We start from the raw sequence: 14493 nt of genomic DNA on the forward strand, positions 1-14493 counted from the left end.
CCATCCTTTCCCTCTTCTGTTCTTCTTGCTCTTGTCACTACAAGTCCCTATAAAGTGAAAATGTCTTCTAAATTTGATACTCCAAAAGAAGTTTTGTTAACAACCCTGCCTAATTTAAATTATTACAAATATTGCCAAGTATTTAAAATTGGGCTTCAAAGTTGTGAAGAATCAAGCTTTTTGTCTGCGCTCTCTGAAAGACGAGTCATGAAAATATAGCTGCCTAGTGCTAGCCGTGTAGTGCTAGCCACCCGCTAGCTTGCGAGCTAACAGACATCTGGGGCTCCTCTCAACCGGCGGCAGATGAGCAATGGGGTCGTCCGCGGCGTCACCTCCTCAGTTGGGGAGTTTAAATAATGACACTGAGCTGTTCTTTAAATGTAAATGTTCGAGTTGCGAGCTTAGCTAGCTAGCTAACTGCATGCTAGTGGTAGAAATAGGCAAATCATAGAAGCTAAAAAACTATCACACCGGATAAGCACTGATGCCAATAAAGGCGCTGATTTCTTCTATAGTGGGGGAGGGGCCACGGCAAGTGCATCACAAGACACCTTTAGCCATGAAAAAAAAATAATAAATCAGGAGAACTAAAATGGTGGCAATCAGTTTAATACGAGACAAATCAGTCCTAGGTACATTGTTTTCAGTCTTGGCACATATTTTCAGCAATTATCTTCAAAATGTGTATTATGCATTTAAAAACAAATCTATGATTTCACTTTACAGGGCCTTTAAGCTTTTCCCTGCGCAGATATCATGTGTTGTCCTATGTCTCGTTTCGTGTGTCATCCTGCCGCTTCGATAGTCCATTCTCTCTCTCGCTCTCTCTCTCTCTTTGCACCGTTGGGCATGTGTTCATATTGTGCTGGGAGGTATATGTGGTGATGCAGGACAACCAGTTTGAAGGCAGTGCTGTCATTCTCAGTGATGCAACTTTTATACTCAGTACTGTTGCGTTTATTGGGGAGGTGTGCAATATTTGACTACTTACAGGGAGTTGTTTAAAATGGATCATCATTCGTGTGCATTAAAAAGGCTTTTAATGACCTTGTCTGCGCCAGGTTGTAATACATTTTTCAAAACGTCCGTAGATATTGTGTTATTATATACTCTGACTTTTTAGGTTCTATGCTTTCCCTAGAAGATGCTGGAAGTTGTTAACTGTCATGTTTACTATAAGGGAATGACCACTGTCTCCATCTTCTGGCTGTAGGGGGTATTGACTGCAAATTCAACACGGAGGAAGTGAGATCTGATCAAGAGGTTTCGTACATGCGTGGTGTCAAATTCCGGGATCATACCTAAATGCACATACTAAAACTATCATATATCTATTAATTGTCGTGAGTAAGATTCAATACAGTACATAAAGGTCAAATGTTTGTCTTTGCGTAATATGCAGTAAATGTCTCATCAAGCCTAATATGTGCACACATTGAAATATTTGGAAATTCCACATTTCTGGATGTTACATCTATTTAAATTATATATTTATATAAGAATGACATAACACAAAATATTCATTTTTTTTTTTTTTTTTTTTCAATAACTGGCAGTGAAAAGGGGTTCTACAGCCTTAGCGTGTGGGTTGTGACACTCATTTCCCCTCAAGTTACCAAATGTGTTTCCTTACTTTCGTGTGAATTCATCAAGTGTGCCAATGGAAAGGATCCAGTTTCACTTCAGTGGTCAGAAAATTATTATTTAAAGTGTATCTGTGGTGCTCATGAAGACAAATATATATAGTTTATCATAATCAAGAAAAACTGCATCAAAACGTGTTTGTTTTTGTTGCATTAAAGCAATCTTTTAATAGCTCAAAGATCCTATTTGTCGAGAGGCATGACAGCTATTGCGTGCCGTGATGTCTCAGTGTTGAAAGCCATCTTAAACATAATATTATATATATATATATATATATATATATATATATATATATGTATATATATGTATATATATATATATATATATATATATATATATATATATATATATATATATATATATATATATATATATATATAAACAGTAATTACAAATATTAGTATAATATTAGTGAAAAATACACACATATTACAAGTTTGTTAATACAAAAACAAGACAAATAATTAAAAACGATTATATCAAAATATTACACAAAAAATACAAATTAATCAAAAATACAAATATGACAGAAATATGACAAAAAATATTTTGGGACAAAAATACAAAAACATTACACAATATATTCACTGAAAATACATACAGTAGAAAAAACTAAACTAAACCCAAAATAAATTATTTCACAAAAACTCCTAATTTGCTTAAACCATTGATTGCCATTTTCTTCATCAGCAGAAAAGTTCCTGCTTCTTTTTTTCTTTTTTTTCGGCGAGTGCCAGGAGTTGTTTGGACAGTATCAACTCCTTTCGCCGACCCGGAAGTAAACAAAAAGAGGAATTGTGACCTATATCAGTGCTAACCAGTGACGTAAATGGCACGGTTAACTTTGACGGTGCCGTTAATTAACAGCGTGACTAACCATGTTTTGAACAACGCATATTTAACAGGTCGGTTAGTTAACGGCTGATTAGGAATTTAACTGGTGGTTAGGGGTTAAACAGTGGTTAAAATAGAAGAGTTGAACAATCACTCAATAGTAACTAATGGGCGCAACCGTGCGAGCGATAACCTGTCAATGTGGTGACGTCACATCCGCCCCAACATGGCAACACGCATTCAAATTAACCAGAGGAATTATTTTGGCAAATACAAGACTAGACACACAAATGGCAACACCAGATATTTATGAAATGTTACAATATTGGTCCGCTTCCCCGTCACTACAGGAGCGTTTTTCTTTTTATGGCTTACCTTAACTAGAATCCTGGATTGCATTGTGGCCAAAGGTAGAATCCTGCGACATTTGTGTTTGTTGGTATGCTCTGAGATTTTCCTCATGTGAAATACGTCCCTCGGCTCGATAAACGTCGGGAAACGCTGCCTTTGTCGGATCTGCTGACGTAGGACGACTGCGTCTTCTCCGCAGGAAGCCGTAGCAGTGGATCCAACCCCAGCGCGGGCAAGGGGAGACGTTCGTCCCCGCAGGAAAAGGCTCACAAGTCAACATGCAGCGAGTCGGAGCCGGGCGTGCGTGCAGGTAAGCGAGCCGACAGGTGCGCCAGCCAAACCAGCCATCACAGCCACGCTCGATCCAGTCACAGCCAGTCGCACAGAAGCCACCACCACGCCTTGGCCTACAGCCACGTGCCCGCCTCCCAACCGGGGCCGGGCTCCTGCGCCCACAGCGAGCGAAGTCACGCGTCCTCCTACGGCCCCCCCGGCTTGCCTCCGCCGTATTGTCTGGCCCGCCTGGCCCCGAAGGCTTCCGTCAGCAGCGGCACGCCGCCGGGAGCTCCTCCCGGGCGAGAACTCGCCACCTTCCCCCCCGAGCTCACCGCTAGCCGCCAATCCTTCCAGCACGCTATGGGCAATCCCTGCGAGTTTTTTGTTGACATCATGTGACAGGAGAGTGCCTTTAAAACTTCAAAAGTGCTGATGCTCCCTCCGCTGGCAGTTCTGTGGCTGAAGTGTACAGTTTGTGAAGTGCTGTTCAATGTGGTGATTTTAAAAAGCGGCCAAACAGAACGTTCCTGCATTCCATTTTGGATGTTCTCCCATGCAAGACCTTAAAGATGGCCGGGCCTGGATCTCAATCCCCAGACCGTCAACAACGTCGCCGCCAACTTGTTGCTGTAGCATTGCCACTGTTTTGTTTTTTGGGATCCCCCAAGCTCTTACCTGCCAACCGCTCACATGCTACCTCTGATCAGCTTGCGATCAGCGGGTACCTTCATCTTGGTTGTTTACGAGGCGGCATCGTGCATGACTTTCAACCGCTTTAAAACATGACCTTGATTTGGGGTCGCCTCTGGCCACCCACCGTTCTAAAGGAACAATCCGTACACTGGAGGATGTTTGTGTTGTTATTTATGTGATGGCATTGCATTGATGGTGCCATACGTCATCCGCGATGGCTGACTGACAATCACGCATCAGCCGTCTGTCAATCAGTGGCCAGTTTCCACAGTCGTCGTCGCTGTGCTTTTGTCGAATGTATCGTCGTCAGCGTCGGACGCTTGAAAGTTGACTTTTGCTTTCGGGACGTTCAAATCGGATTGCAAACAGTGGACAGTCGAAGCAGTTGGACAACAGATACCTAGAGAACGTCTAACATGACGCCACGTTCTACATTTTCTAATCTGGCAGGTAGTCTATTGATTTTAAATGATCGAAGGATCTTTATTTATTTAATTTAATTTTAGCAGCACTTCTCCCAGCTTGTCAGCTGAGTTCCCTAACATGATCAATGACTCACAATCTGCATTTGGCATCTATTAGTCACTGTCACTGAACACGTGCTGTACATTGTGACACAAATAGAAGCTGACTGCATCCGCTTGTGATATTTCGGCTACACACGGCACTATTTTGCCCAAATAAGCCATCTTAACTCATTGACGGCTATAGACGTCAAAAATTCATTTGAACTATTTCTATTAGTTTAACATTTTTTCCACTTTGGTTAAGTTTTTTCTTGTTGATTATGAAAACCTAGAAAAAAATATTGTACATTTAGAACAGATATAAAATGTATGATTAATAGTGAGTTAACTAGTGAAGTCATGCCATTAATTACGAAAAAAATGTAATCGCCTGACGCCCCTAATTTTTTAATAATCTTTTCTTCTTCAAGTATTTTTAATTATAAAAATAATAATAATAATAATTGTTTCTTTTTTTAAAGAAAAGATTATTAAAAATTATTATTATTTTTTAATCATAATTAATCGCATGACTTCACTAGTTAACTCACAATTAATCACAAATTTTATCTGTTCTAAATGTACAATAAACATTTTTTTCTAGGTTTTCATACTCTTGTTAACAAAAGTGGGAAAAAAATTTAAACTAATAGAAATAGTTGAAATGAATTTTTGACGTCTATAGCCGTCAATGACAGTGAATGAGTTAATGAAGCATAAACCCCTCGTTTAAAGCAATACACCACTGACAATTTAACGGCAACTTATTCCCTGAGATTAGTTTTTAAAGCCGATTAAGTATCAAAATAACATACTCTGGGCAGCGCCATTATCCAGACAGGTGATCGCTATGACGTATCCGAGCAGTTCATTTGAAAGCGAGTTTTGCTGACATAACGGGCAAGAAAAATGCCATCTTCTATCGCCAAATACTGCACCAATTCTGATCGTCGTAATCCTCAGCATGTCAGGTTTTATGTTCTTCTATGCATGCTGATGCGCACACCAAAATGCCGCTGGCGGTGCGATTAAAATTTAGATGTTTGATATTCACGCTTATCGTCCAGGTTAGGGACCGTCCACAAATGACATCTTCCAAGGTGATGTATGTAAATGGTGGGACAAACCACCATAAAACAAACAAGTTTCCCCCCGCCCCACTTTTGTAGTAGTTGTAAATGGTAGACCACTGCTTACTACAGCTGAAAATGTCATATCATCTGTCATTGTGGAGAAACAGCCAATTGGCAACTATTTTTGTCCCTTAAATCTCCTGTTTCTCCAAAAGGACAGGTATGATTAAATTTTGAGCTGTACTAGTCATCATTATCGATTACTACAGCAATCAGAATGAGAAAAGGTGTTTATGTGGATTTTTGGTAAATTTTGTTTTTGTCATAAATATCTCCTTTCTCCACAATGACAAGGTGACAAGGCGTCAATCTTTTTCTTGTGTCTCTTTCTTCAACTGCTAAATTTCCTGCAGAAGTGGCTCGATGCTCTTTTTCATTTCAAGTGTTTTGGTGACGGTTTCTTTGAGTTTTGCAAGAGAAGATTTTATTTCCTCAATTTCGTCAGCTCTTTTTTACGCCAGGCATATTGCAACAATGTATTTAAAAATCCCAATGTCAACAAAATAGTTAGGAGTCACCAGCGAGTGCAGGAGCAAGTACAGATGCGTCCTTGATAGTTTCTCCCACATACGTCACGTCATGTAATTTGTGGATGGTGCCTAACTTTCGGCTGGACTCAAATCTTTGGCGACTCCCCGGTGGGTCATTGCCATAAGGTGTAATTGAATTGCCCCTCTTTTGTCCGCCGTGAGACGCAATAATTCCTCGTGATTGTTATTGTAGTTATTGGAAGCCATCCGTCTTGTTGTTGTTGTTGTTGTTTTCATCTTTTATTGAGTTTGCAGCACATATTACGTCATGATGATCACATGACAGTCCAAAAATGGCAGCTCCGGTAGCTAATGCAAAAATATCCCTAAAAAGTCATATAATATAATCAATTTAAATTGCTGTTTTTTTTTCAGGAAAGAGTTGACATAAACCATTTCACAGACTATAGCTGGTTAGTTTTGAATGAGTGGTGTGTTTCCTTTAAACTTTATCCGGCACTTCCCATTATGTGACTACAAGTTCAAACCTGACCCGATTATTCAAACTGCTTTCCTCCCAAAAGGTTTGATGAGCACTTTTCCAAGTTGTCTCTCCCTCCCGCTGGTATGAAACACTGTTTGCAATCAGAGCTTTCTCTTGAATCGTCTTTCTTTACAAAAGAAAAGTTAATTGTACATAGAAATTTATTATATATGATTAAAAAAAATCTCTATGTTGGAAATTCTGTCTGATTCTGTTGCTTTTTTTTTTATCAAATAGTCCTCACTGGAAAAAGTAGACACGGAGGAGTTGAAAACAATGTATAATTGAAATGTGAGTCATCATCATAACGTTAATCCCCCCCCCCCAGCACCCCCAACCTCGCCCCCAAGTCAAACCCACTATGCTTCATCAAAAGGTGTGACGTCAACACAACAGCAACCTGAACTGACATTTACTTTGACAGCGCACGCGTGGGAGCTACATGGACTTTCCTAGTGGGCGGATTTCATTGACATGCTCTTAACACACACGACCACCTTTTTCTCATAAGTGACACAAGCAAAAATGCTTGCGTGAGCCACATTCCCTCACAGGAAGGAAGTCAGCTCAAAGTGGCCTTAGTGACGCAAACCAGCAGATCAGACTCGCAGATGACATTCAAACGTAAACTCGATGCTATCCTTGCGTTGTGGCTAACTTGAGAGAAGCTTGAAGGTCGAGTGGCTGACGTGTTACTTGACAGTGGGCAGCGAATTAAGCAGTACAGTAAGGATGCTTTCAAAATCACCCCCCCCCCCCCACCCCCCCACAAAAAAAAATAAGCCAATCGCGACCCACTCAAGCAACAGAAACTGCATTTGTTTTGTGACACCACCCCATCCAAAGCATGAACAAGTATCATCACGCGGGGAAAATTTTGAACTTTACGCAGTCACCTCAAGATAATAACAAGTGACTCATTTCACACATCGCTCCTCTTCTTCAATTTTTTTTTTTTTAAGTAACATTTGAAATCCTTGACCCATTAACTGTGGCACACTGACATGAAACAGACCAAATCCAATTGAATTGAATTCCATCCACTGTAGATATGTGGCTCTATAGTTGCTCGATTAGAACATTTTTGTCATGGGTGTAATCCAAGCAGGTGGGAACAGGAACGAAAACAACACTTGGAATTGCACAGATGACAAAAGCAGGAAAATGCAAGGCCCAAGGCTTTTTTTGTCATAAAAGTAGAGTGGGAAGGAGCCGCTGACTCATTTGCACGGGAAATCACTAGTTTACCACAGATTACAATAAATTGAAAGGATGGATGTCTGGATAGATACAGGGATGCAACTCGGCATTCTTCTTCTGCCAAAAATGGGAAGAGGAGCTTTTTCAACAGAATTTTTTTTTAAATCTCTTTTTGTTTGATCAGACCACATCGCATTTTCCCAATCCTCTCCCGAGTCCTCCATATACTCTCTGGCAAACTTCAGATGGGCGGAGACTTAAGCAGGTTTTGAGTCCCCATCAACGTGCTGTAATCTTACTTACTAAATGACTTTGGTCCCAACTCTCTGTAGGTCATTCACCAGGTTTTTACCATGTTTTGTTTTGTTTGTTTGTTTGTTTGTTTGTTGGTGCCACGTTTGAGAATAAAGTCAGAATTCTCACTTTAAAGTCAGAATTCTGAGAATAAAGTGAGAATCCTGCCAAACTTTTTTTTCTCTCTTCACTGCCCCTTATCTTCCTCTGTAAAAATGGGTCAATTTGACCCGGGCTATGTTTAATGGTCCAAAAGCATTGCATTTTTAACAGTGAGTTGAAAATATCAAAGTGAACAATTTTAATTGTCTTATGAAGTGTGTCATAGGTAAAAAAAATTTTTTTTTAAAAACACACAAAAAAAACCTAATTGTTATACATTCGGGGTCAAATTGACCCAGTATGTATAATATTCCAAAACCAACACGGTAAATAAACATTGTTATAGCTTATTATTAACCATTTTCATTGCACATACATCAAAATTAACCAAATAGTCTGTTGATGTGAATGTTGGGTCATTTTGACCCGGTATATGCTCAATGTTCCTTGCAAATATCTCAAAATGTTTTGTTTGTTGGTTGGTGCCACGTTTGAGAGCGAAAAGCTAACATTTTTTTCTTTAACTTGAAACGTTGACATTTTGACCCAAAACATTACAGGAGGGTTTAAAAAAAAATCCTTATGGCACCTGTGTTTTTATTACACGGGATCCTTTGGGAAATGTTTTCCCCTGTCTGAGCCGCAATTCAAATGAAATGTAAATAAGCTCAACCTTGCTGAGTGTAGGCAGCAGTTCAGTAGAAGTCCCGCCCCTTATAAGAGGAGTAAGAAGAAAAGAGAGAAAGAAAAAAAACAGAAGGGCATATAACATGTTGAGCTTTTTCCCCACCGCACACAAATGAAACTAAGAGTCCCGGACACAAGTTGTTTGAGCCCACGATAGACCACCAGCTGCTGGCAGTGCCATCTGTGGCGGCGCATGGCTGCGTTGGCACGCCCAATAATCCTTCTGCTCCTCATTGGAGGCTCCCTCGGCAGCCTGGAGCAGAGAGGCTGCAGGAGATGGCATCTCGGGAAACAGCCGGGAGTTGTTTGCTGTGATGAATGCCACCCGGGTGAGTTGATTTCTTTTGATGCGTAAATCAAATAGACATGCTTTTTGATTCCATAAGAAAAACTTTAGGGAAGAAACTAAACAAAAAAACAACAACATTATAAAAGACAGTCTGGTTGGTAACTTCAGCAAGAAAGGCAATATATATTCACCAATTGTTTTTGTTGTTTTCTTTCTTTAATTACTTTCTTTATATGCCTCCCACATTGTGTGTAAACAATGTCGTTTCTGTGGTTTAATAGGTTATTAGCACAATAAAGAGACTGAGAGCAGGAGTGTGTATGTTTTGGTTTTCCATTCATCCGCAGTATGCTTTTCTAGGTCACATCCAAGCTGGAGTATTTCAGCTCTCACAATTTGAATCTCAAGTCTCAAAAACCTTTTATAGTAAGGCAGGTGTGATTTATAGTTAATAAAAAGTAACTAAAACTAAAATTGAAAAAATATTTTTCATTCATGAAATGAATACAAACGAGTGTGCTTGAAAACTGCATTTTATGTTCATGTTGTTTTTAATTCATTTCATACATGAGATTCCAGTGTTTGTTTTGAATGTATTTACTGTACTTTCGTATTTGGCCGTAAAATCCTGCCATATATCCTGTCTATGAGTAAGGTCTTTTTCAAATAATATTTCCGAAAATCTTGTACTTTACACTCTTTTAATCATTTTTAGTAGGCTATTTTTTATTTTATTTACTTGGCTTTTAAATCTATATAACTCTGTCACTTCTTTTAAATGTACTTTTAAAAAGAAAGTTTAATAGGTCATTAGCACAATAAAGAGACTGAGAGCAGGAGTGTGTATGTTTTGGTTTTCCATTCATCCGCAGTATGCTTTTCTAGGTCACATCCAAGCTGAAGTATTTCAGCTCTCACAAAGGGCAATTTGAATCTCTTTGAATCTCTAGGCTATTTTTTATTTTTATTTACTTGGCTTTTAAATCTATATAACTCTGTCACTTCTTTTAAATGTACTGTACTTTTAAAAAGAAAGTGTGTAGAAATATTTGCCATCTAGTGGTGAACTAATAGAATGCAATTACCTACGGCGCCACAGAGATATCATACTTAACAAGCCTACTACCAATTACTACATTTGGCAACTTTGTCGGCTTCGGCCATCCATAGCTGAAAATGGCGGCGCACATGTCAGTCTTATGTAATATAATGGACCATATGCCACGGAGGAGGCGGGACTTCCGACTTCCGGGTTTTCACCCATCAACTTTGTTTCCGTTTTCGGTTTGCGACGTGCGGGCCGCGTCCCAGTACTTGCCCTTCCTCCTTTGTGCCCCTCGGTTGCGCGTTCCCGTCGACGGGTGCGAGGCTGTGAGTGTGTAGTGTCTGTCTCAGTTTCCGAAGCATTTCAGAGACGCCGATGAGCGGGAGCGTGCGGTTCAGGGGCACAGGGGTTTCACAAGTTACTTCATGTTAAAGATTAGATAGCTCTGAACTATGAGGAGAAAAATGCACTGAGCTTTCTGTCACCAACGTCTTACAAATGCAATTATGCCATCTAGTGGCAGAAAACTGACCTCAACACAAATCAATATCACACTCAATTTTATAAAATTATTGAATCAATAATGACTCAAAGATGCAGCCATATCTCTATTTGTTCAACATTGTTACCACTTTTGAGTTAAAAGTATGAAAATTTAGGGATTTTGTGTGTGTGCATTTTATTGTACATTTAGAACAGATATAAAATTTGCGATTATTTGTGAGTTAACTATTAAAGTCATGGGATTAATTGCGATAAAAAAAAATTAATTATATATTACAACCCCTAGGTATTTCCCAGGTGGTGTTAAAAAATGTGAAAAAAAATGTTTTTTGCAGTACTTCTGTTATATGTGCAGGAAACCGGCTGGTCTCGGACTGCGGTGCGAAGCCTCAAGATCTTTGCACGCCATGTGAGAGCAGAACCTACAGCCAGAACCCCAAGAGCTACAGGTGTTCCAGGTGCACTCAGTGTGTAGGTCAGTCGTCTTTTTTTTCCCCACAGTCAGCTTTTTGAGCTTCTGGAAGTTTTCAAACCACGTGCTCTGCTGCCACGCAGGTGCGCAAGTTCAGGTGAAGGGATGCACCACCACGACAGACACCAAGTGCGGATGTAAAGAAGGACTCGTTTGCGGCGACGGCCATTGTTCCTTTTGTGCGAAAAAGTGCAGCAAAGGCGAGGAACCCAACGACAAACGTGAGACGAGAGCTGACTTCGCACCAGACATTTATTTATATGTTGTTTATGATGATTTCAAATGTCAACCCTCGTCCTTCAAACTTTGCCAGGTTCTTGCACGACATGTCCGAATGGAACCTTCAATGACCAAATTCATCAGAAGTGTAAACCCTGGAGTGCCAAGTGAGATTAACACATTCATATAAACAGCAATCCTTATTTGTTGCTCAATTTACAATATGGCTGAAATGTGTTTTTTACAAGGTGTCCCAATCCGGGTCAATTTATTGTGGTCAATGGCGATGCCTTCACTGACATCAGGTGCAGCAATGTTTCACACAGCCGTCAGGAAGCACCTGGTATGATGTCATTTCCTTTCCGCGTGTGTGTACGTCTTTCGCGTCGTTCGCATTCCACTTGTGTCTTTCAGAATCCCGTCATAAAGAGGTCGCGTGGTTGCTGGTCTTAACGGTGTTCCCCAGCGTGTGCCTAATAGCCTTGAACGTGTCTATTATCAAAGCTGTGGACTACCTCAAGAGAAAAAAGAAGACGAAATACAAAAGCACTCCAGTGCCAACAGAAGCGTCAGGTATTGTGGTGAACTGTACAAAGGTTGATGCAAATCTCCATCAAAGTGATTTTGTGCCATCTGAGATTGAATTTTAATTTAAATGCCGAGTTTGTGGTTGTAAAACTGCGAGCAAGATTTGAATGTAGCCTCTCTTCACTTAATCCCACCCCTCAAATCTCAAATTTAAGCCATGTCCCTCACTAACACTGTACATTAGCCATGGCTGCTACATAGCTAGCATGACTTACTGTATTTGTGATGGGTAGTAGTAGTTACAGTTGGATCAATCATAACGTCCCGTCCCATATTTTGGGGTTATTTATTTAACCCAAATGTTAGGCCAAATAAATGACCCACAAACAACCAGATTTTTCGGGTTGTTGTTTAGTGGGTTATTCATTTGGCACAACTTTTTGGTTTAAATTGCAACCCCTCTTTTTTTTTTAAACAGTGTTTTTAGAGCGTTCCTCCGAATCTGGGCACAATTTTGCTAAATACTTTACATATATATATAAATCATATATATATATATATATATATTAGGGATGCACCAAAATAAAAAAAATTGGCCAAAAATGAAAAATGCTTGGCCAAAAACTGAAACGCCCCCCAAAAAAGTATGCCAATTTTTACTATCATTGCATTTATTATAATTAATTAAAAATACAATATTATAAAATATTTATTTAGCACTGACATTTTAACAAAGCACAATATTAATTGAAATGTGCCCACACCGCAGACATGTTGGCGAATGGTACATTAAACACCAAACAAGGGCTGAGCATTTTCTGGCAGTGCGATTCATATCATCAATGTAGTTTGCACAGGCAGGCACGGATGCGTGCGGCGGGACAAGGTGCGGCGCACTTAAAATCCATTTAATACATTTGTTCGCACCAGCTAATCGGCTTCGGGAACAGACTGCAAAGTCACACACAGCGTCCTGTACAGGTCTGTTGCCACCCTGAGATAGCGGTTAGTGTTTAAAACTGTAGATAGCAATAGTGCTAACATTAGCTAAAGTATTTAGCACGGCCACTGGGATGCCGGTGAAAAAAGGCCAAGAGGCTCTTATGAAGAAAAAAAAAAGGAAGGCGCTGCAGGAGAAAGAGTGGCTCACTTGTACTGCAGTACACGGCAGTTCTGTCTTTTTTTTCGACCCGCTTAAATGTTGTACACCAAGCGACGCCCCTCTGCTCCGTTGTGCGTAATGCCCCCCGGGAGCTGCTGTGACCGACCGGTGCAAATTCACACGGTGAAAACTGTTTTAGAGTCATTGAGCTGAAATGTTGCTAATTGTGCGGCCTCCACGTATGAAAACAGCTTCTATGTTCACCCTCGTGTTTTGTTGTTGTTGTTGTTGTCCAATTCATTCTTTAAAACTTTTGTTGACCACCGAAATGGCTAATGTAAAGCTCATATCAATTGAGCGGTGAAGCGTTGCAAATTATTGTGAAGGAAGCGAATGTATTTTTTTTTGTCAAAGTTCATTCGATGTGTCTAATGGTTGCAAAGATGTACGGAAGACATTCGGGCAAAAGTTTTTCTTGTCGCCACTGAAATGTTTTGAGAAGCCACCTTTGTTTTGTTTATTTTGTTGGGTAAACAATCTGTTAAAAATGATAATTCAGACATTCAAATAGAATCTCAGATGTCACAGATATTCCTCCATACAAATCTAATGATCATGTATTTGATTTATACCTCTTCTCTTCTTTAGATGATCCCAAGCAATTAATAGCGATTGAATGCAGTTTCCACGAAGCCCAAGAAGAGCAGGGAAGCAGCTCCACGTCTTTAAACTCCCGGGACCAACTTGTTGTGTGAATGAAAGGATGGAAGAAAACAAAAGTGTACTACAGCTACAGCGTACATCTTGATTGTTAATGTTGCTGCCTTCTGTTGAACGTGTGGGCGGCGCACTTCGGTCAGTTAGACAAAATATTTCCAGTACGTCTTCCATGTGAGCCAGGGGAATTCTGGGGATGCTGAAAGTCCCTCAGACATCTTAATGACAGCGTATCAGCGTCACATTCAAATGAATTGTCTTATTGTGACGTCCACTTTTGAGCTACCTTTTGTTAACGGCTGTTTTGTGCAAGCTGGAACCTGCTAACATTCTCTATCTTAAGTGGATTTTCAGTTAGGATTATTCTCAATTTCTCTGAGATCCTGAATAGGATAAGATGGCGACATGGGCGGGATGGAGATTGCATCCAAGTGTTCGTAGATGGTTTTGATTTCTAGTAAACGCTGTGCTTAGCTTTCTGCCTTCGGGAGAATTGTTTACAGTCACAGCTTAACGGCGGGTCAAACAACATAAGGGACGGGAACTCCCTCCACCGATTGAGTGCTTCCTGTACTTCTCTTATCTACTGACATTTGAGCGGGCAGTTGCTGCTGTACATCACAGCAAGGGGACTTTTCTTTGAACGTATCTTACCTTTGACCTTTGTATGATTATGTAGCTTTTTTTCTTTTCTTTTCTTAGCAGAAATGAAACATTTACAAAATGTCCTGTGTAGGGTACAAAAATGAAATCTTACACACACTGTATGGAATTCTGCCACCTTATTTTTGACATGTACTGTATATATTATTCCTCTTCAGAGATGTTTTTATTTTTTTTACGAGAGATAATAAACCATTGCTTTAATTGAGCAGCCTTCCAT

The 14493-nt window shown here is 40.0% G+C and overlaps 2 protein-coding genes across 2 annotated transcripts in view; both read left to right on the forward strand.

The window, feature by feature from the left end:
• Positions 1–6650, forward strand: part of LOC144056534 (segment polarity protein dishevelled homolog DVL-1-like) — a 34046-nt gene extending 27396 nt beyond the window's left edge. Inside the window, exon 15 of the mRNA XM_077573450.1 lies at positions 3029–6650. Coding sequence (XP_077429576.1) covers positions 3029–3504 — 476 coding nt within the window. The 3' untranslated portion in view covers positions 3505–6650. The remainder of the gene's footprint in view (positions 1–3028) is intronic.
• A 113-nt stretch (positions 6651–6763) lies between these two features.
• LOC144056543 (tumor necrosis factor receptor superfamily member 4-like) lies at positions 6764–14481 on the forward strand. The gene is made up of 7 exons (XM_077573462.1): positions 6764–9063; positions 10928–11047; positions 11128–11265; positions 11358–11430; positions 11512–11606; positions 11678–11836; positions 13542–14481. The coding sequence occupies exons 1-7, from the start codon at positions 8928–8930 to the stop codon at positions 13646–13648; spliced, it is 828 nt and encodes a 275-aa protein (XP_077429588.1). The 5' UTR covers positions 6764–8927; the 3' UTR covers positions 13649–14481.
• Positions 14482–14493: the final 12 nt, after the last annotated feature.

Source organism: Vanacampus margaritifer, chromosome 1, assembly GCF_051991255.1.
Source record: "Vanacampus margaritifer isolate UIUO_Vmar chromosome 1, RoL_Vmar_1.0, whole genome shotgun sequence".
Classification (NCBI taxonomy): Eukaryota; Metazoa; Chordata; class Actinopteri; order Syngnathiformes; family Syngnathidae; genus Vanacampus; species Vanacampus margaritifer.

Coding starts and splice junctions, on each gene's coding strand:
- LOC144056543 (XM_077573462.1), top strand. CDS start 8,928: ATGGCTGCGTTGGCACGCCCAATAATCCTTCTGCTCCTCATTGGAGGC. Junction 9,064..10,927: donor CTGTGATGAATGCCACCCGG/GTGAGTTGATTT, acceptor TTATATGTGCAG/GAAACCGGCTGGTCTCGGAC. Junction 11,266..11,357: donor CGAGGAACCCAACGACAAAC/GTGAGACGAGAG, acceptor AAACTTTGCCAG/GTTCTTGCACGACATGTCCG.